Source organism: Brachycentrus maculatus, unplaced genomic scaffold, assembly GCF_059751285.1.
Source record: "Brachycentrus maculatus isolate JH-2025_06_01 unplaced genomic scaffold, ASM5975128v1 h1tg000562l, whole genome shotgun sequence".
NCBI classification, from domain to species: domain Eukaryota; kingdom Metazoa; phylum Arthropoda; class Insecta; order Trichoptera; family Brachycentridae; genus Brachycentrus; species Brachycentrus maculatus.
The window spans coordinates 147,501-170,880 of NW_028281305.1; the positions used below are offsets into that span (position 1 = coordinate 147,501).

The 23,380-nt window shown below is 33.1% G+C and overlaps 1 protein-coding gene across 2 annotated transcripts in view; it reads right to left on the minus strand.

Annotated features, from left to right (window-relative positions):
- The window catches only part of Vha44 (V-type proton ATPase subunit Vha44), a 43,050-nt gene extending 19,947 nt beyond the window's left edge, over window positions 1-23,103 (minus strand). For both annotated transcript variants that reach the window (XR_015838790.1, XM_088273227.1), the window contains exons 1-4: window positions 22,987-23,103; window positions 20,570-20,713; window positions 17,237-17,338; window positions 16,718-16,769 (exon numbers count right to left, since the gene is read on the minus strand). Coding sequence is in view for 1 of the 2 variants with exons in the window: in XM_088273227.1 (XP_088129353.1) it covers window positions 16,718-16,769; window positions 17,237-17,338; window positions 20,570-20,701 (286 nt within the window). In the remaining variant the exon portion in view is untranslated. The remainder of the gene's footprint in view (window positions 1-16,717; window positions 16,770-17,236; window positions 17,339-20,569; window positions 20,714-22,986) is intronic.
- Between the last annotated feature and the right edge of the window lie 277 nt (window positions 23,104-23,380).

The following is a 23,380-nucleotide window of genomic DNA, read 5'->3' on the forward strand; positions in this document are numbered from 1 at the left end:
ATATCCTCTAACCCCCATCCGCACTGCATCGCATCAACACAGTGTTATCTGGATCATTAATTATTGAAGGCAGAGTGATCAGTCTTACAGTTCAGGTACCAGTTCTAGGGTGATAATAAATAAATATTTATAGTTGTAAATTCAGTGATTGAATACATTGCAACACGTGTCATGATAGATTTTAAGAAATGGTAGTATTTAGCAAGTAAAATTAAAAAGTAAAAAATTAATGTGTAATGAATACATACAGAAAAAAAATTCAAACATGAAAACAGTGTTTTCTGTATAAAAATCAATCAATCCGAAATACATTTTGAATAAACCGATACATAGGTTTTATTCCACTCAATGATACAAATGTATTGGATGTAAAATCATCTCACCAATAGATGTCTCTAGTGAAATTCTAGCGAGTCAAGCAAATGTTTCGAAATTGGATCATATATATATAAAGTGTTGGGTTGTGGTCCCGTGGATAGTGTCGCGGACTCTTAAGTCAGAGTTTCTCGGTTCGAACCCACTCTACCACAATTTGATACCTTTTTCTAATAATGAGCCGCTTTGGTTCACAGAAATAGTATGAAATTGAAATATTTGTGTTAATTATAAAAACACAAATATTTCTCTTTATTTGAAAAAAAAAATTTAAAAAATGTTCTAAGAATTTGAGTAGTGTGGTTGTTAATCATGAGTAGAATTGATGAATGTTACACGTGTGTACAGTGATTAAACCACCCTATGACGGTTGTAACCCTGTAAATGCAGACTTCCATATTCTTCTTCATCTATGTTGAGATGTCAAAAAATAATTAGAATGTAAAATGCATCGGAATCCAATTATGCTGATCTCACTAAACGTTTTATAATCAATTGGACCAAAATCTAGAATATCAAATTATTCAACCTGTCTGGGAGTGAATTTCTGTGGACAAAACTGTAATGAACGCTTGTGTAGAATTTAGAAATCTATACTTATTTTTCAAAATGGAGTAGCTTTGTTTTGTAAATGTTGCACTGATACACAGTAACCTAAGCCAGAGGCGGAAAACCTTTTCATTTTTTAAGGGCACATTCATCTATCTGATTCAACACAAGGCCACGACTGCAACGAAAAAAAGTCAATGCATTGACTTATTTTGGAGTTTTGCAGACACAACATACAGAAGCTAATTTAGTATGTTTTTAAAGGTATTAACACATTGTTATGGGGCGTTTTTTCATCAACCCCGACCAAATTATACTCAGACAGTCTGTTCCCGACCCTCAGTATACTAATCAAAAGTAACCGCAGTATCGATTCCAATGTACAATGTTTTTTTGGCGTCTCTCACGCTCTACCAAAAGTAAGCGAACAGAACGCTTATAAGCGTCTCCCGCTCTCTACCAACAGTATGTAAAAGATGATTTTTAGCGTTTGCCGCAAACAATGTGTTGATTTACTTATTTATTTTTTTACAAAAATGTTAATAATATTAGTATATAACCAGAGTAGTATATAACGCATGTCTGTGCTGAAACCTATAGTGCACGTTGGTCTTCGGGTCGACCAAAAATCGCATGTGTTAGACATTTTGTGTAGTTTTGAGTGTGTAAATGGTGCTATGGTGGTGAAAGGTGGTATTGTTTGCATGCTGTGTTAGTGATTGTCCTGACGAAGAGTACGTCTCGAAACCGGTAGACATAAAAATCTCGGTGAGTGGTTATTTACTAATATTATTAACATTTTTGTAAAAAAGTAATGACTAACCAGAAAGTAAATGCTTAAAATATGACTACTTTTGAGAATGTGTTGATTTATTTATTTTTTAAACTGGCACAAGTCAAAAGGCCATATCGGAAGAGCCAAAAAGCTGAGCGTTTCCAATCCCTGGTCTAACCTGTCAAAACTAAGAAAACATTAATGACGCTGTTTTTTTTTGTAATCAAAATGTCCGCCTCCGTAGTGTACTGACCAGCACGCTTGGCTACCGTACTGGAGGTCCCGGTAGCCAAGCTCATAAATATAAGTGATTTCTCACTTAAACACATTTTGTACAGGAAAGGTATTCCTACCCGTACAGTCGATTGATGCTTAAGGACGGGAAAGGTATTTTTGCCTTCTGCGCTGGCGTCATTTCAATATAAAAAAAAAAGGAATTATTAAATGTTTTTATATGAACATTATGTACCAATTTCTTTATTAAGACCTTAACTATATGTATGCAATTATCAAATACCATCTTCAGCGGTCCGCAGACGTAAATAACACCCGCCGAAATGTGTTTATATTTATTGAACATTATCCTGGACTGGTACCTGAAGCGGAGAGCTGATCACTTTTCCTTCATGTGTCAACGATCAAGACAGCACTGCGGTTATATGATGCAGTGCCCAATACACCATCAAGTGTGGATGACGGTTCAAAAAAAATTGTAATAGCATCTGAACTTATATGGGCTAAAATGTGTGTGTACAAGAGTAAGCGTTCAATGTATTCAGTTGAATCAATATTTTTGCGACTGGTATTTTTTATTTCGCAGTAAAAATAGAAGCCCCCAAAGCATTGCGCGGTCTGCCAAACAACCTGGCTCTAACGGACGGCTGAATCCGGACGGAGTTGAGGGGACAGCCTCCTCATTGGTCCAGAGCAGGGGCGAGCCTCGCCCGCTGCTGGCGCTGTCCCTCTCGTACCCCCTGTCGCCGCATCTCTCCCTCTCGCAGCCGAGGGCGTCGCACGTCTCGTGGGAGAGGGACAGCTTATGGCCGTCCGGCTCCCTCTCCCTCTCCCCCTGGCTGGAGAAGGCGGAATCGCCGTCGTCCCATTGGCTGTCTGTACTGTCGCTGGGCGCAGTACAGCAGAGCTTGTGTCACGTCTTTTTTCTCTTTCTGTCGCTCGGGGTTTTGGACAGCCGGTGAGGGGGATGGAAGATGGAATCGAGCGAGAATCTCCTAGGGGACGGTTTCGTGACGGTTTCCGGAATGTTCGGTGTCGCCGTTTCTTCGGACGCTTTTTCACCAGAAGAATCAAATTAGTTGCCAAATAAAAATAAATCAAGGTACTAATGGACAAATCAAATTTACTTAATTAACCTTTTCCCTTCCCAGTGATATGTATTTACTACAACTCCACTTTTCAAATGAGAATATCAGTATAAAATATAATAGATTTTTTATTCCTCCGTAGTATAATTATGTATTACATTAAAGTTATATTATACAAGGTTATTAATTTTCAGCAACGGGATAAAATCACCAATACACAAACATATCTCAGCCATGCTTTGTGTATACGCGCATGTTGCGCATGTGTTTGCTGCGTCAGTAGTGCGCAGATCGTGCCGCTACGCTAGCTATTGCGGCTACTTGCAATGTATTTTTTTCTCATTTTCAGATACTTACCAGAGCTAACATTACATTGTTACATTTAAACTTCAACTATGGTCAATAAAAGCAACATTTAGGAATATTCACATTTTTCCCGTTTTTAACCACATTTTCATATGGTGTATAAAATACATATCACCGTTGCACGCGGAAGTTTTTAGCACCGTAAGGAAAAGGTTAATAATCAATTTTTTAAAAGCATCGCTCATAACTCATGATAGTTAAAAACTATCCAAAAATTATATGAATTTAGATTTGCGTGCTTTCAAGTTACATAACAATGGCTTACAACAAAAACGGTGTAATTCCGGAAAGAATAATTCATTCATTCCCAGTTATAACTATATAAAGTTCATATAATTATTATGAAGGATTATAATTTTATTTTATGTGAATTATTACACCAAAACATACTTGTTTTATGGTCATGTGTGGAATAAATAATGGTTCCTACGCTAGACATAAAACAGTGTTCTAAACAAAATAAAAATAAGTAGATAAGTAACCAGATATTTAAAATTAGCACCACAAATACAATTTAAGCCAACATTTAACAAAATATAGTATGCAGTTTTAATTTATAAGTAATAATATTTGAAAACAATTTGAACAGTTTTGTCTGATCAAAATTTTATAAAATTTTAAGCTTTTTTTAAATTATTTTTTTAAAAAAATTTAAAAAATTTTAAACACTTTGTCAAGTAGTATCAAGAGCAACAATGTTTTGTTTTTTCGATGCGTTTTTAAAGGCTCGTATTTTAAAAACATGTCGTAAAAGAGGGAGTATGGGAAAGGAGGATAACTTGAAAAGTTTTCATATAAAGCGGGAAATTGATTATACGGGATTTTTTTTCACCATTCATCCCGAAAAATCAAAATTATACTGTTCATAGATATGAACATAAGTATGTAGATATGTACACACTGTACTGTAGCTAAAAACTGTGACTTCATATATATACGTATGTAATATACATTGTTTCAAAGTAATAATAAAATAAAAATTTTAAGAAAAACAAATTGTTTGTAATTCATTTCCAATACACACCCATTTTAGTACATAGTAGCCTATTTTTATATTTTAATGGGTTTACTGAAAAATATTATATATATTGAATGATTTTCATATTTATTGAATAATTGATGCATCATATAATTATATGCATCTGAAGAAAAATGAAAAATTTTTTACTTTTTACAAAAATAATACAAAATCAAATAGGCACTTAAATCGTTTGCGGGGTATACAATTGATATTACAATGCAAAATCAATAACATTTAAGTATTGTAATCAATTTAAGAATTTTGGTAAGTAGCTACTCAAAAGGTTACGTGAGGTATACAAAGAAATGAGTAAAACCTTGAGCCAGTATTGAATTAATTTATTAGAATGTTTTACACTACCCTAAGGAAAAATAAACCTCTGACCTTAACTGAAATCAATATATGAATAATTTATATTTCAAGGTAACGAAATCTTAGAAAACCTTTCAATGCTTTATAAATGAGGCCTGCTCTTTCAAAAAGACATTTAAAAAATATTTGGATTGAGAATTTTTGTTTTATTAACCTTCCCCTCCCGGTGATATGTATTTACTACAACACGGCTTTTAAAATGAGAATATCAATATAAACTATATAAGGGATCAGAATTTTTGTATTCCTCCGTAATATAATTACGTACTACATGAAAGAATTGTAATATAAAGTTATTCATTTGCAGTGAAGTTTTTTAGCACCGTAAGGGAAAGATTAAATTACATGGATTTCGATTACATGCACTTCTTGCCGATGTTTCGGATCACATTACATCTTCCATTATCACATTGGCCCTTGTAACAGACTCTAAAATGCAGTCCAAAACGCATCTGAGAGCTAATGACATAGTATCCTAATGTAAAGTTAGTATTTATACGAAAATGTAATTATTTTTTTTTTAAAGTTCATTGTGTCATATTGGCATCGTAAGTTATATAACAATGAATTCATTACTTAAAAGCATCCAGTTAATAACAATTGTTTAAGGGCCCAGATCATATTGTATTTTTGTACAAATTTTATTTATCGTAAATTCTTCATTTACAATATTACATCCAATAAAAAGCACAAAATCTAGATTACCATACTGTTTTTAAACCAAAGTGGGACAATTTAAATTTTGATCCATTTAAGTACTCTTTTTTTCAAACTTGTTTAAAAAAATATATAAGTATATCACACAAATCTTTGAAGAACAGGCTTCAATTATAAAAAAACATAATTGTATTTTACAGAAGGAAAGGGTAGAAAATAAATTAAAAAGAATTTGGACAAAATGTTTTAAAAAAGCTGTAAAATATGAGTAAAACAATAACTAAAGCATGTAAAAAAATAAAATTTGAAAAAAAAGCAAAACTATAGGACGCCAACAGTGATAATTGACAAATCGTCAAGCTAGCAATTATTTGTACAAGAGATCATTACCAAAAAAGCACAAATGCCTTTGTATAGGGTGGTGTTTTTTTAGAGGTACACAAATTAAAATTTCCCTCAATAAATTGATGGTGGCACCTGCCGTGTGGCATGTTGCGCCATCTTGTTGAAACCACAGCTCCGTCGCATCAATGCCATTCAACTGAGGTACGAAGAAGTCAGTAATCATGGTTTTTTAACGCTCTCCATTGATCGTAACATTCTAGCCGGCATCGTCTTTAAAAAAATATGGGCCAATGATTCCACCTGCCCGTAAAGCACACCAAACAGTGACTTTTAATGGATGTAAGTATGTCTCGCAAAAGGCTTTTAGGTTTTCTCCACTCCAAATTTGGCAATTCTGCTTATTGACATAGCCATTTAACCAAAAATATGCCTCAAAATTTTAACAAAATTTTGCGTTGAAAAAGAGGATCAAACTGAATACTGTTTATAGCCCATTCACCGAACCTATGACGCGCATAGTGGTCATTCAGTCTATTCATGGTTAACTGTCAAATTGACAGTCTGTAGAAACAATGTTGCCAATTCAAAAACCAAACCTCTAAAAAAAACATCCTATATAAATAATTTTTCACCTTTTAAAACCGGAAATAATTACTAATAAACATATTGTTGACTCGGTTAATAAGTAAGTCTTCTAGATTTTAAATAATGAGAATTATTTAATAAAAAGACAATGTAAAATTTTGTTCAATGATCTCTTGAATAAACAATTACTAAGTCAACGAAATGGGAGCAATATTTAATTTTATACTAATGAAAACGTGCTATTATTAACACTATTTTCAAACAGCACAAATGGAGTAGGTGCAAATAACGTTTAATATACATAATATTTAAAAAAAAAAAAAAAGTACATTTTGTAAATTTTCATAAAAGAAACAAACATTATTTACAACATTTTGAGTGTGTCCAAATACTTGTTCACAAAATCTGGATTATCTCCAATTACAGGAGATATTTTCATATTATTTATAAATATTTCATATTATTTCATATTATTTAAATAATATGAAAATATCTCCTGTAATTGGAGATAATCCAGATTTTGTGAACAAGTATTTGGACACACTCAAAATGTTGTAAATAAATTATCTGGTCAAATTATAAGCTTAATAATAAAAATGAAAATGGTATTTTCTGGCGTTTCTCATGTGTGTGATTATAATCCGGGATTCGGATCTCACATACTAATATAAGAGTTTCTGCTTAATAAAAAGCTTCTTTACATCTCACCAATAGATGTCTCTAGTGAAGTTTTAGTGATTCATGAACAAGGTTTCTAAATTGGTTCATATATATAGAACTTCCAAGAATTTGAGTAGTGTGGTTGTCAATAATGGGTAGAATTGGTGAATGTTACACGTGTGTAAAGTGATCACTCAAATCAGCCTATGACGGTCGTCAGCCCCGTAAATGCCCAGACTTCCATATTCTTCTTCATCTTTGATGAGATGTCAAAAAATAATATGAAAACATTATTTATTCTTACAACAGTATTGGTTTGTTATTTTTTAAGTCATATGAACGTTTCCTAAATCAATCTAAACATAGCTTAACTGAGTTACGTATGTTTAATGTTAGCTCTTTCACATTATGTACACGGAAAATAGACAGATTTCAAAATGGTGGCAAACGCAAAACAGTTTGGGAACTGATAATTTTTCTTTTTCTTTTCTTTTAACCCTTATCCGCACCCAATGGTGCATAGGGCACAGCATCGTAGCGACGCAGTGTTATCTTGATCGTTTATTGCATGATGGCAAGGTGATCAGCCCCGCGCTTCTTGTACCAGTCCAGGGTGATATTAAATAAATATGAGAGTGAAAATCGGCCATATTTATTTTAACCCCCCTGGGAATCGAACCCGGGACCTCCAGCACGGTAGCCAAACGCGCTGACCACTGCGCTAACGAGGTGGACATTTATAGAATAGTTTTTTATTAATTACGTTTTAGTTATTATTTTGACCTGAAGATGGAAGCTTAGCTTCTGAAACAAAATATGCTTCAGATAATCAATCTTAACACTATACCGTCCGTACGTATAATTGGAATTATTTTGTTTGGTGCTGATAGATCCGCTTCAGATAATTTCCCTTCTCACCAGTAAATTATTAAGATTTTTTCTCCATACGTCTTTCCTTTATTCAAATACTTCTTCCAATCAACCGATATGTCTATAACTTTTTGTTACGGTTACTGCAAATACGGCAATATTGGCTTTTTATCGATTGCCATGAACACAGAACTAAAATGTCACCGCCATTTGCTCCATTGTTTTCGCGGGACAACAATGTGATGTCATTGGATGGCATAGTGGTAATCAGTGTGAAAAAAATATAAAGTTTTACATATGAATCAAGTTTTTGTCGAGTCGGAAAAAAATAAAAAATTTAAATAAATATATATTAATAAAAAAAATATTATCCAAAAAAATGCCATTCTAATAAAATTCTACCTCAAGGGATAAATAATGGATATTCCAAAATGTAGTCCAATATTTCACATACATTTTAGGGCACTGAAAACAAACAAAAACATTTTCTGACCACGGCCTAAAAATATTGTGTAAATTCACTATGGTCAAATCCATAGAAATTACAATATTAAAGAAAATATAATCATTCCTCCGTATGTTTCTTCTATGGATCTTACTGGCCATAGACAATTACATTCAGTAGATGGAAAAAGTGTTTTACTATTTTTCTATGTTTTCTTGACAACCTATATTTTTTGACAGCTGTTTTCTTTGAACGAAAATTCTGTAATTATTTCTATGAATTTAGAATTTTATATATCGCGCACTCCTTTCAAGAACGTCATAAATCAAAATACTTGATTTTTCAGGAGAACGTTTTTAAAGTTTAAAAATATAATACAATGTATTTAAAAAATATATCAAGCCACTTTTTGAACTTTTTACTGTGCAACAGATCTTTTTAGATAAAATCTGAAGGTTTTTTCTCCATTTGAAAAATATTTAGTATATTTAAAAAAAATAACTAAACAATACATTTTATTCAAAATGCAAAAACAACACTTTCTGCCCTGTAGCGGGTAAATATTAAGTTTAAAATATGCCTCTTTTGCAGGGATATAGTACATTTTCTGGGAATTCTGAAAACACGCACAATTTAAAATTGACGATTTTCGATTTATGACGTTCTTGAAAGGAGTGAGCGATATGTCACTATGTGCAATCCTATAAATAATGACAGAATAATAATTTAAAAAAAACCTCATCTATATTCCTCGAAATATAATCAATGAAATACACTAGATGCTATCTTAATTTATTGCTAACAGGTGTTGAAAACAATGTTGAATAAATACACTATACCAAGAGAAAAACTTATGCATATAACAGCGGAAAAAGATTACTATTCGTAAATTAATTATTATGATGAAAACTATATATATATATATATAAACCCTTATCCGCACCCCAATGGTGCATAGGGCACTGCGTCATATAAACGCAGTGTTATCTTGATCGTTTACACATGAAGGAAAGGTGATCAGCCATCCGCTTCAGGTACCAGTCCAGGGTAATATTGAATAAATATGACAGTGAAAAAAATCACTTATATTTATTTTACCCCCCTTGGGAATCGAACCCGGGACCTCCAGAACGGTAACCGAGCGTGCTGACCATTACACTACGGAGGCGGACATGATGAAAACTACTAAACTGAAATTCATTAATAATTGGAACTGAGATTGTTTTGTGTAACATTAGTAATGTGTCATATTGGCAGGCTTTGGCCTATAGTAATACATACACTGCATACAAAATATCTCGAACAACTACAAGATGCTGACAAAAAAGCAATTTTCAAAACCCTAAAACTATATTAAAAATGTGAAATAATATAAAATATTTTTTTGTAGATACAGTTTTCTTTGTGAGTAGCATTCATAGACGGCTCATATTTATACTCACTTTGAGACGAGTGAGTATAAACACTTGTTGTCGAGGGATCTTAAGCTGAGTTTACACTCCCAAATTATATATTCAAACATGAAATTGAATTGTTTCTTTTTTGTAATATTTTTTTATAAATTATACTCTGACATAAAATATTGCATTACGACTGTAAGGGCATACTTTAAATTATAGAATGGTACTTTTAATCCATTTGACTCATTATTATCAGCCATACAGGCCCGGCACGTATCCCGCGTCGGGGGAAACGTTAGAAGTACACGCCTGGCACGTACACCGCGCCCAACGTGTTGAACATGAAGTTCAAGAAGTCCCTTACAGCAATTATTCAACAATTCCACACTTCCGGGAAACAATTACTTAACCTTTCCCTCCCGGTGACATGTATTAACTACAACTTTTAAAATGAGAAAATCAATATAAAATTTAATAAATACGGGCTCAAAATTGTATTCCTCCTTAATATAATTACTCATTACATATAAGTATAACAATATTCATTTGCAGCAACGGCAATATAGGATAAAATCACCAACACAGAAACGTTTCTCAGTGTGTGCCGTGATTTGCGTAAACGCACATGTCGTAGTAGTGCGTAGTAGTGCGCAGATTGTCGTATGCGGTGGTCACGCCGCTACACTAGCTATTGCGGCTACTTGCGATGTATTTTTTTCTCGTTTTTAGATACTTACCAGAGCCTACGTCACAAAATTGTTACATTTAAACTTCAACTTTGGTCAATAAAAGCAACATTTAGGAATATTCACGTTTTCCCGTTGTTTAAATCATATTTTCATATGGTGTACAAAATACATATCACTCACTCCTTTCAAGAACGTCATAAATAAAAAATACTTGATTTTTCAGGACAACGTTTTTAAAGTTTAAAAATATAATACAATGTATTGAAAATAAATATCAAGCCACTTATTGAACTTTTTACTGTGCAACAGATCTTTTTAGGTAAAACCTGAAGATTTTTTCTCCATTTGAAAAATAATTGGTAAATTTAAAAAATAATTAACCAATACCTTTTCTTCAAAATGCAAAAACAACACTTTCTGCCCTGTAGCGGGTAAATATTAAGTCAAAAATATGCCACTTTTGCTGGGATATAGTACATTTTCTGGGCATTCCGAAAACATGCACAACTGAAAGCAATTTTTTATTTATGACGTTCTTGAAAGAAGTGAGCGATATCACCATTGCGCGGAAGTTTTTTAGAACCGTAAGGGAAGGGTTAACTATGCACAGTGCAATGTGAAACCCTTTTGATATAGTATGATGTATTGCGGGATTAGTTCCATTAAATTACCACTTTAACAAACAGAATACTTTTATTCACAAGCTCGAATTTTATTTATATTAAAAATGCGTAATATGATGATCTGCAGTAATCTGACATTCATTAGTCCAATATATTGTAGTCTTAAGGGAGAAAGTGACCAACTAACAAAACATAATATATTCAGGAGGGCCATTTGAATCAATTTTGCTTGGCAAGAAAATAAATATGAATGCAGTTAGTCATTTTTAACAAGTCAATATATTATACTTCCAAGTTTAAAATCCTTTGGGATTATTTCAGGTCAATATCAAATAGTCGATGATCACGTTTTTGTAAAAAAATGCACTTGGTCACTTTCTCCTGTATGACTACGATGTGTTGATTTATTAATTTTTTAAATTGGCACAAGTCAAAAGGCCATATCGGAAGAACCAAAAAGCTGAGCGTTTCCAATCCCTGGTCTAACCTGACAAAGCTAAAAAAACATTAATAAAGCTGGTTTTTTTTTGTAATCGAAATGTCCGCCTCCGTAGTGTACTGGTCAGTGTGAAACACATGTGAAAATTGCTGAGATCTTACAATGATAAATAAATAAATATATGATCACACTACTGAATTCACCCAATAAATTGATTGGGCAGCAAGTTTTTGGTAATATCAATTTTGATTTTTCATTGGTAAACATTACTATTTTCAAATCTATTATGAAAAGAAACAGTTCCTACCACCTTCATTGACTAAGCTTCATATACGGTGTTTGATGATGGAGAATGCATTGAAACACGTGTCACAATAGATTTTAAGAAATAGTGGTTTGCCTGATAAAAGTCAAATAAAAATATTTTGTTCTCTTCATTGTACAATTTTATCAAGTTAAACATTCAGCATTTTGAAGTAAGCACTGTATTATTACTTTAAATCAAGCTATATTTTAAATGATTCCTAAATATAAATACAAGACTATCAAAAGTCGACTGAAATTGTTTACAAGATTTTTATGGGTATTGAAATAAAATTGCATCCTAATATTAAAAATCGTAAAAAGCAAACAATATCGGACAGATCCCAGCATATTCAAAACAGTAACACCTGTCCTTTTATATATTAAATGTAAAAATCAAACACTGATTTTTAGGGCCTACTAAATTGTATTTTATTTTTGTGTTTTTAACATTGTTAAAAACACAAAAATAAAATTTGTGACAACTTTTTCGCCTTGTTATGGCATTGCCAAACTAATGTGAAGATTAAACGAACTGAGGGTCTTACTGATTATGTGTTTTTAGCAACAAAATACAATTTAGTGGACTCTAAAAATCAGTGTTTGATTTTAAGATTTAATATATAAATTTAAATGGAGATCTACAAAATGGACATCAAACAAATCTATAAATACCTATTCTTTTCCTCGCATTTATCTCTCTCTAGATGACTAATTTTAAGTGCAAGAACAGCGCAATGGAGGAAGCAGTGCTAAAAAGCATTTATTACAGCAGACGAAAGATGCGTGTGACTAGCTATGTTTGATTTGTGAACAAGCCTTAGAACAAAACTTATCAATATTAACCGCCCTAAATGTACGAATGTATGTGATGCGTCCGCTACGATATTCTGTACGTTCTAGTACAAAAAAGTATACCCGCAACCACAGAAACGTTTAAAATACGTCAAATTGTTCCCACTCACCCTACACTTACCAATACGTCATACAGCACATTTAAAATAAAGAGAAATATTTGTATTTTTTATTATTTACAAGAATACTTCGTACTATTTCTGTGAGCCTAAGCGGCTCATTGTTAGAAATAGGTATCAAATTGTGGTAGAGCGGGTTCGAACCGAGAAACTCTGACTCAAGAGTCCCGCGACACTTACCACAGGACCACAACCCGACACTTAATATTTTGATGTCAATATTGCTAGCTACCTCATTTTATAGAATATTTCGAGATTATGTTGACTGACTCATTACGTTCGATAGAAAATATATTTGTTAAAATATTCAATAGAGTATTATTATAAAAAATATATATATACGACGACATCTTGTGTCGAGAGCTTCCGACTTGCAAAGGATATAAAAAGGGTTGTGAATAAATCTTTTGTTTTAAAAAAATGTCTGGTACATAAGTTATTCAGAAATCTTATAAAAAAGAAAACAAGAGGATTTCTTTACCTACTTTTTGAAAAATAAACCCAATGATGGGGCGATTAAGAAAATTAAAATACATAACTTTATTCATATACAGTGGAACTTCTCACAACGAGCATAATTCATTACAGAATCTTAATCCTTAAGCGAAACATTTTTTTTTGTTTTGACATGCGCAGGAGTCTATGTTTTGACTGGCTCTCATGTGAATGTCGTGAAAAAGGGACTTGCCCTATCCTGTAACTCGCTATGCAAAACGTCCTAAACGGCTTATTTATTTCTAATAATGAGCCGCTTAGGCTCACAGAAATAGTATGAAATTGAAATATTTGTGTAAATAATAATAACACAAATATTTCTCTTTTTTTTTTTTTTTAAAAAACTTTTTTTTTTCTTTTTGCGAATCACTCGTTTTGAGAGGTTCCACTGTATATACACCCTATAAAACGTCATCAATGAATACAGCAAACATAGCTAAAATTTCAGAAGCGTATCCATAAAAAGATGATTATACATATCACAAACTCCTTTCAAGAATGTCATAAATCAAAAATTGTCAATTTTCAGTTGTGCATGTTTTCGGAATTCCCAAAAAATGTACTATATCCCAGCAAAAGAGGCATATATTTAACTTAATATTTACCCGCTACAGGGCAGAAAGTTTTGTTTATACATTTTGAAGAAAATGTATTGTTCAATTATTTTTTTAAATATACTAAAAATTTTCAAGTGGAGAAAAAACCTTCAGGTTTTACCTAAAAAGATCTGTTGCACAGTAAAAAGTTCAATAAGTGGCTTGATATTTATGTTTAATGCATTGTATTATATTATTAAACTTTAAAAATGTTCTCCTGAAAAATCTGGTTTTTAGATTTGTGACGTTCTTGAAAAGAGTGAGCGATATCTATAAACCTCATTCACCCCTATAGTGATTAGTATAATAGTGATACAATTAACCCAGAAGCACTTCATATAATTCGATCCAACTTAATTAATTGGCTGGGGTATAGTAACTTACTATAGTATATTACAAAGAGCAAAGCAACCACACTAATAATAATAACAAGGGGCAAATCAAAAAGAAATTATGATGATGATAATGATAATTGATAATAAAATAAAAAGGTAATGTAAAATAAATAAAAGGATCAAAGGACTAAACTGGAAAATTATGACGGTATTCAAATTATATATTTTTTTTAGGCGAAGAATGGTATTTTATACCTATAAGGAGATAGCTTCATTTAATTCCTACAATAATGTAATATTATCTCAGTTTGAATAGCAATAATCACCAACAGACGATGATATTAACTAATATTAATTAATAGGTTAACACAGCGTTTCCCGAACTTTTTTGGCTCGCGTACCATTTGTTAGTACATCATGCCCAATTATACCACTTCGAAAAAATTATTGTATTTTGAGAAATTTGTAATTCTACTCGCATTATAAATTTTACAGGGCGACTGTATTTCCCAAAACTCAATTTATTTTGGTTTTTAAAAAAATGCCAAAAGTTTTAATTTTTCTGATAAAAATGAGATATTTGAACTTTACATATCACATTTTTCTTTTTTTTTAAGTAAATAAAAGGTGTGGAATCTCATTTCTTGTCAAAATTCAAAACCAGGACATTTAAAGAAGTATTTTTATTAAAATATTTGAGAGATTTTTTTCGAAAAATTACCAATATTAATAGAAAATATATAACATTAAATGATATTATAATGTCTGATTTTTTTCAAATTTTATTTCTGCCATTACTGATTATTTTTCGCGTACCACAGGTTGGGAGCCGCTGAGTTAACAAATACTAAGGTGACTTTTCCTAGTACACAACAAAACACACCAAAAAAATGACATTATCTATTGATTTGGCATTTACTTTGTGGAACAACTTGACGATTTTAATATAAAAATAAAACACTTGTATGAAACCACTTTTATTTGTAAAAGACAAAAAAAAAGTGGTCCTATGCAAGTGTTTTAGTTCTAAAATTAAAACAAATGACCACATATGAATATCTGTAATTTATCCACATTTGAATTATAAGTATATTTTAATAAAATGTTAGTTATGTTAGGTATAACTACATGTTGAGTTTTTGTCAAGAAATTTAGGGATGTACCCATCTCTTGACCAGGACAATCGCTGCAAATAACACTTTTTTGACATCTCAACATAGATGAAGAAGAACATGAAAGTCTGGGCATTTACGAGGCTTACGGTAGCCATAGGCTGGTTTATGTGATCACTTTACACACATGTAACGTCCACCAATTCTTCCCATGATTGATAACTACTCATGATTGTATTTTCTAGCATTTCTCATGTGTGTGATTATATATATAATCCAGGATTCGGACCTCACATACAAATGAAAGAGTTTCTGCTCAATAAAAAGCTTCTTTCATCTCACTATAGATGTCTCTAGTAAAATTCTAGTGATTCAAGTACTATGTTTCAAATTTGAACAATAAGTATAGAAGTTCCAAGTATTTGAGTAGTGTGGTTGTCAATAATAGGTAGAATTGGTGAATGTTACATGTGGGTAAAAAGATCACCTATGACGGTCGTAAGCCCCGTAAATGCTCAGACTTCCATATTTTTCTTCATCTATGTTGAGATGTCAAAAAAAATATTTAAAAAAATAACTCCTAATTGGAGATAATCCAGATTTGTGAACAAGTATTTGGACACACTCAAAATGTTCTAAAATAACACTGTCCCTACACGCTTTGTTAGTCGGTCCGAAGGCCAACATGCACTCAGCCAACAACACATATTTTCAAAATTTGGAGATGTTCATGTGAACATTTCTATGGCAGTGGTGTATAACACTACTTGCATAGTGGTGTAGTTATTGTCCTGATGAAGAGACAAGTACATCTCAAAACCGGAAGACAAAAATCTCAGTAAGTAAATTACACACAAACAACTAGCGTTTTGTTAAAATATCTGACCATAAAGTAAATGCGTAAAATATGAATAATTTTCAATTATTTTTTTTTAACAATTTCATATTTTATCGATAATGTTTGGATATGCTTGCTATGTGCAGAGAAAAGGTACCATAGAGAATATTGTAAGTTGACGACTGAATAGGATTGATATATTTTTTTATACTCTGATACTTTTAGAGAAAAAATATTAAATTATTAAAGAAATAATAATACTAAAAAAATACTAGCTGAAACTAATCATCATTTATTTATGTGATAATTAAATATTTTAATAATATATTAATTTTGATTTATCAATATAAAAAATTTGTATATTAAAAAAGTATGAATAATAAAATACATCTGCTACCTAAAATCCTAAAACTATTCCAAAATTCTATATTTATATATTTTTTTTATTCATGCAGCAAAGAAATCCTAAATATTTTTATTTTCAATCATATAAAGATCTTCTGTATTTTTTTAAATATCCATATATGTAAAAATATTACCAGTAAACGAAAAAGTTATAATATTTACTCACTGTTGTTCGCCATCAAATTTTCATGTAACTTGTCACGTTGATCCTCCAATACCTGAAAAAATGATTTAAAATGTTATTATTATTAAAAAAAATCTAAAATTATCTTCAAATCTGACAAAATTTTCAAGGGTCTTCATTCTCCTCCGACCTTTATCAGCATCTAATGGTGCTTCTATTAAGGTAAGTACTGCGCCCTAGGTCATATCAAATAAATATTTTTAAATTATCTCACATTCTAGAGGTGAAAACAATAGATTTTTACAAAAAAATAATGTCCATTTTTCTCTCTCTAACCCTTATCCGCGCCCCAATGATGCATAGGGCACTGCATCATATAAACGTAGGGTTATCTTGATCGTTAACACATGAAGGAAGGTGATCAGCCCTCCGCTTCAGGTACCAATCCAGGGTAATATTGAATAAATATTAGTGTGAAAAAATCACTAATATTTATTTGACCCCCCCTGGGAATCGAACTCGGGACCTCCACCTTACACCTTTAAAAATTTGTATATTTACCTCTCCGAGATAAGCAGCCACCTTGCGAGTTACACCTTCCACAAATCCATCCAACTTTCCAAGGTCATCGGAGAGTCCCACCAACTGATCCAGGGTTCCCACCTAAACAAACCAAAAATACCTTTATAAACACATTGTAGTCGGGTGCTTCGAACAATAGACTCTAGCCCAAGGATGGCCAACCCGCGGCCCGCCGGGTATCTTGCGGCCCGCGGAGCAAATCACACATTTTTTTCTTTAGTGTACTCAAAACCACCAAATGAACATTCTATCGTGCGTAGTTCATATCATATCCCATACATGGGAGTATTTTACTATCCTGACAATTTCAAGACCCATAATGGCGTCAAGTAGTGGACTAAATAAGAGAAGAGTAACAGAAGAACTCAGGAGTTTTTAAGACAGACGGACTATAAACTATTTTTTCGTGGAATTTAAAACAAAGCCAACATGCCTGATATGCAATAATTCTGTTTCTATCTTGAAAAAGTATAACATTAAACGACATTACGAGGCTAAATGTATATAAATATCTTGTTTGCTTTGAATAATAAAATAAATTATGTTTTACGGCCCTATAGGAAATTTCATTTCTAAAATCTGGCCCGGCTACTGAAAATGTTGGCCACCTATGCTCTAGCCTATAGCGGATGTTTTTCACGATTAGCGCAAAAATATATCGCTTTCTTAAAATTGATACAATTTCTAAACCAAATAATATTTTCGATTGAAATTTTCAAAGAAATCATATATGACATTTGATCATCAAAAAAAATTATAATTGCTTTGATTACATCACAATTTTTAATTAAGTATTCCGTATTTCACAATTTTACAAGCATTGTTAACTCTAAAGAATAGTCTTCCCCTCCGAGGTATCATTCCCTGTACAATGCTAATATATTTTAATAATAAAATACCAAACAGTAAACAAAACAGTGCGAGCGGTATGAAAAATAGTCCAATATGTGAAATGACTCAAACTAAACTGGAGATTGTGATCGCATAAAGACTCTAGATTTCTGGCGACGCCTTTACACGCGGCACACTAGCCAATCCAGACAAATAACTCAAACAAGACATCTCAAATAACGTCAACAGACTATCGCCTAGCACCCGGGTAGCAAATTACCCTTCGAGGCGTTTTATTTCACGCTGATAACAAACCCGTATATTGCCGTTTCCCGCCGAAAACCGACAGTCAATGTGTTAGTAATCACAGCACCCTAAGCAAAATTTAAAATTAAAATAATTTTAAACTAAATATACCTGTTGTTGAGTTACATTATAATTGCACAATGAAGCGGCTAAAATTAATAAATCTTAGTGATAGAAGGATAATTACTGATTTGGTCATGTTATAAATAATAAAAATTTTAACAATTTTTTGGACAGCCCTGATCTCCTAAATGAAATAAAGCTTAGCGTGCGTCCAAGAGGTACTAGGCAAAAATCTGTATTTGCAGTATTTGTATATAATGCAAACTATGCCATGTCTCTCCGATTCCGCATCTTCGCATGTTAGCCAATGCTTTTGAAAGTATAGATTTATTTAATATATTGTTATCCACCTTGAAATCTGTACTTTCTCAGCATTTCTTCTCCATGTTATAATGGATAAATTTAAACATTGTGTTTCACTCTCTGTTGCTGTTCGCTGATAGTATGTGAAGGAGACGTGTATTTACCAGTGCTTACTATTTGTTATTTTATTATTTTTTTATGTTATAAGACTTTTTGTTTCTCTATTAGTGTATTCATTAGTGTATTTTCATATTAGATACTGTATATATGTATTATGTTAAAGGCTTTAGCCGTTCAATAAATAAATAAACACATTAAAACACACACAAATAAAATTAGTTATGTCTCAACAAAGATGTACAAGAATATAAGTGTCTGGAAATTTACAGGGCCTCCAATCTGTCATTAGCTAGTTTCAGTGATCGCTTTGTAACGTCCACCATTCTACTTGTGATTGACATGAAATGACTCAAATTTCATAAGCTGCATTGCACAGACGGCCGGCGGCCTAAGAAGAGCGGTCGTAGGGGGTTATCGTAATGATTACTAATCATGGCGTGTGTTACTGTACCTACAAATATTTTTTATGGATACTTAAATTTTTATGGATAAGTAAATTCACATTTGTGAGACGATCTTAGAAGGAATACGTAGGATTATGGGACCGATTATAGGAGATATTTTTCATATTATTATTTGACATCTCATCAAAGAAAAAGATTTAGCGACGGTCGATTTAGCAAATAAATAAAAAGATAAATACTTAATGGGGTAGGCAGAGAGAATCGAACGCCACACCACTCTGTCTTTGCAAACATTCTTTGCCTCTTCTACATTCATGCATCTCCTCATACATACCCGACGATTATTACGACTCCTGACCCGGCCGCTTTCAAGTATTTGACATACCTGATTGTGCCAAGTTTTCCTCGGTCGTCCTCTGCTTCTTTTTCCAACTACATTCGCTCCATAAATTTGTTTAACCGTTCTTTCTTCACTCATACGCTCCACACGTCCAAACCATCTCAACACACCTTTCTTAATTTTATCGATAATGCTTATCTCAGCCTTACATTCTTTCCTTATTTCATCATTCGAACATCTATCAAACATCGTTTTGCCACACATTCGTCTGAGGGATCGCATTTCGACTGCATTCAGTCTGCTTTCATCCTTCTTTTGCCAACTCCATGCTTCGCAATTATTTACAAAAATACTTCAAATTCATTCTATTTCTGTGAGCCTAAGCGTCTCATTATTACAAATAGGTATCAAATTGTGGTGGAGTGGGTTCGAACTGAGAAACTCTGACTCAAGAGTCAGCGACACTAACCATGGGACCACAACCCGACACATCTTCATTAATTGATTCGGCAGTCACTTTGAGGTATAATCTATCCATTTTTAATTTAAGTTATACTTAGTAAATACCACTATTTAATAAAATTTATTATGACACGTGATTCGATGCATTCCGCATCATTTTCAAACGGTGTTTAAAAACGCATCATTGCATACAGTGTTTGAAAATAATGCGGAATGCATCAAAACACATGTCACAATAGATTTTAAGAAATAGTGGTATTTACTAAGTAATACTTAAATTAAAAACAATGTTTTAGTTTCGTTTTATAAAATGTGCAACAAAGTATTTGCGAAAAACATTCAAGAAATTCTCTGTACGGCCAACCCCATGGTAGGCGACTTCCGGGTAGACCACCAAAGAGATACCCACCCAGATAGCTGGGAATCAACATCGCAGGAGGCTAAATCCCTCTTAAGAAGAAGAAGAAGATTCAAGAAATTCACCTTAAGGTCAGGAATCTGAAATTTGTAGTTGGAAGAGAGGTTGTTCTGTTTGCTGGTCACCGTATTGAGGTTCTCGAAGGTCTGCTGACACGTCTTGTCTCCCGGGGCGCTGATCAGCCAGTATTCCGTCATCTTGGCTTAAGGCTACATCAAAAAAACGAAAAAACAATCAGGTAAATAGGACAAAGATCTCATGTATTGAACACATCTCCTGTGAAGATAAAAATTTTGTAAAAATAATTTCAATAAAAAATAAAGCTCACCATCTCTAGGTTTTATTTTATGACAAAGTTAAATACAAATATCCACAGATGTCATTACTATACAAATTACATCGTACAAACTGACAGATAGACTTTGACGTTCATTAATGTCGATACTCCTTTGAGGAAAATTCGCACCGACGTTCATTTACGTCCATACTCCCAGAAAGGTTAACACGTAAAATAAATACGTTTGTCATTATCTCCAATTGTTTGAAGAGACTTAACCCTTACTGGTCCAATGTCGAATCTCATTCAACATCGATTTTTTGCTCTTAGGTCCCATGTCGGATGTTATTCGACATTTTTTCATCATTAGTATTATCTATTAAATTCCAAGCTTACATTTTTGTCACTCGTATCTATTACAACAGTATGTGGAGCAGAATATATTTTTTCCAATTGGAATGTAACTGTCTACCTAGATTATTTTTTTTGGGGGACCGGAAAGGGTTAAATAATTGAACACAAAGGAACTGATCACAGGGTACTTGCGGAAATTCACCACAGAAGCTCTAAAGCTTAGCAAAAAACAAATAAGGATCCTAACCAGGACCTTGACTGGACACTGCAGACTGAGGAAGCACATGACAAAAATCTCACTTCATGACACCCCAGTATGCAGATTTTGTATGGAGGATGACGAAACGCCAATCCACATCCTTAACAATTGTGATGCACTCGCTCAAAAACGAAGTCACATCCTTGGAGGACCTCTACTGGACTCCGAGAAGGTGAAGCTCCTACCACCAAGACAGGTCGTGAGTTACATGACTCATGTAGGTCTTGGCAGTGAGCTGTAATACAAAGGGCGGTCACAATAGACCTAATATGGTCGCAGTGACATTAGGGATACAAGATCCCTTGACCCCAAAACAAAAAGGGTTAAATAGATATCTGGCCCGACTACATCACTGTACCAGACCCTTTTGACTACCAAAATTCAATATAAAGACTTTTGGTACTCTAGCGAGAAATACCATTTATGTCCCGGAGTACCCACTATTAATTAGACATTTAGCATTAATGTCCTTCGCTCCGACCTTCAATTTCATTATCGGTGTCCTATCAAATGTATTCCACTCCTAAATCCAAAAATCTGGAGTATAGTGCTGATCACTTGGCCTTAAAGAAGAGAGAACCATCCACTGAGAACCATTTGCGTGAGGGGTCAAAGAAGCAAAATAAAACCTGTTCCCTCAAGCGAATAATAAAATATAATTAACAGTGCCTGAAAAGTATGGAGTCCACCTCCGTAGTGTAATGACCAGCATGCTCGGCTACCCTTCTGGAGGTCCCGGGTCCAATTCCCAGGGGGGGTTCAAATAAATATAAGTGATTTTTTCACGCTAATATTAATTCAATATTACTCTGAATTGGTACCTAAAGCGGAGGGCTGATCACCTTCCTTCATGTGTCAACGATTGAGATAACAATGCGTTTATATGATGCAGTGCCCTATGCACCTTTGGGGTGTGGAAAAGGGTTAGAAGAAGAAGAAAAGTTACGCATTTTAAATCATAAAAAATAGTACACTACGAAGCCATTTTTTCGTTTTTCTTGATCCCTTATATCAATTACCATGTCATAGGTAATGACAAAAAAAGGTAAAATCAATGTTTTTTTTTCTGGAAAGCGCACAAAACACATGGACTGGATGCACTTCCAGTTGAATAATGTAAACTAGAGATTTTGTTCAAATTTAATTAAGAAAAATCTCACCATCTATTAATTCTCGTTCTTGAATATTTATTATCTGACGCTGTTTGAACAACGCGTTTACGTATGACGCGTGACGACTGTTAACGTTGCCAAACTCTACAATAAGCTAAATGTTGCGACGGTCAACCCTTAGAAAAAATCGATCAGCAAAACAGAATCGCGCCCGTCAAATATTTATTCAAAGGTATTTACGTCGAAGGTTTCGTGACCGAACCGTATGTATCGATTTGAGCGTACATTCGGTAAGATAAATACACTGTCATGACACTAATTTAAGGCGTGAATTAACGTCATAACATTAATGACACAAGCAACCCCTAAGGTCTACAAAAAAGGGGTATATCGAAATTTGACAGAAATCAATCTAAAAACAAAGCAACAATATGACGAATGAGCAAGCATTGGGGAAAAGCAGTAATAGTTCAAACTTACATTTATATTTGAAATGACCCGAAGAGTAAATCGAATACTCAATAGAAGAGTATTTATGAAAAATCACAAGACAACACGGGATCACTCCCAATCCACCGCCATTAAAATTCACGTGACGCTGTGCTGCGCCCTACCGTCAGATTTTGTCACTATCAGCTGTTTTTATTGTCTATGACAGAAAGGTACATAACGCCGATACGCCGATTTTTGCTGGCACCGTACAAAAAATACATTGCTCAAGAATACTACTGAAACGTGGTACATATATCAATGTTATTTTCCTTTTAATGTACAGTTATTACAACGCTGATGTACCTGATTATGTTTGGTTTGAAACTTTTTAAAAAGTCAACTATTTTTTTTTTACTTTTTAGATGCAGTAAATAAAATATAT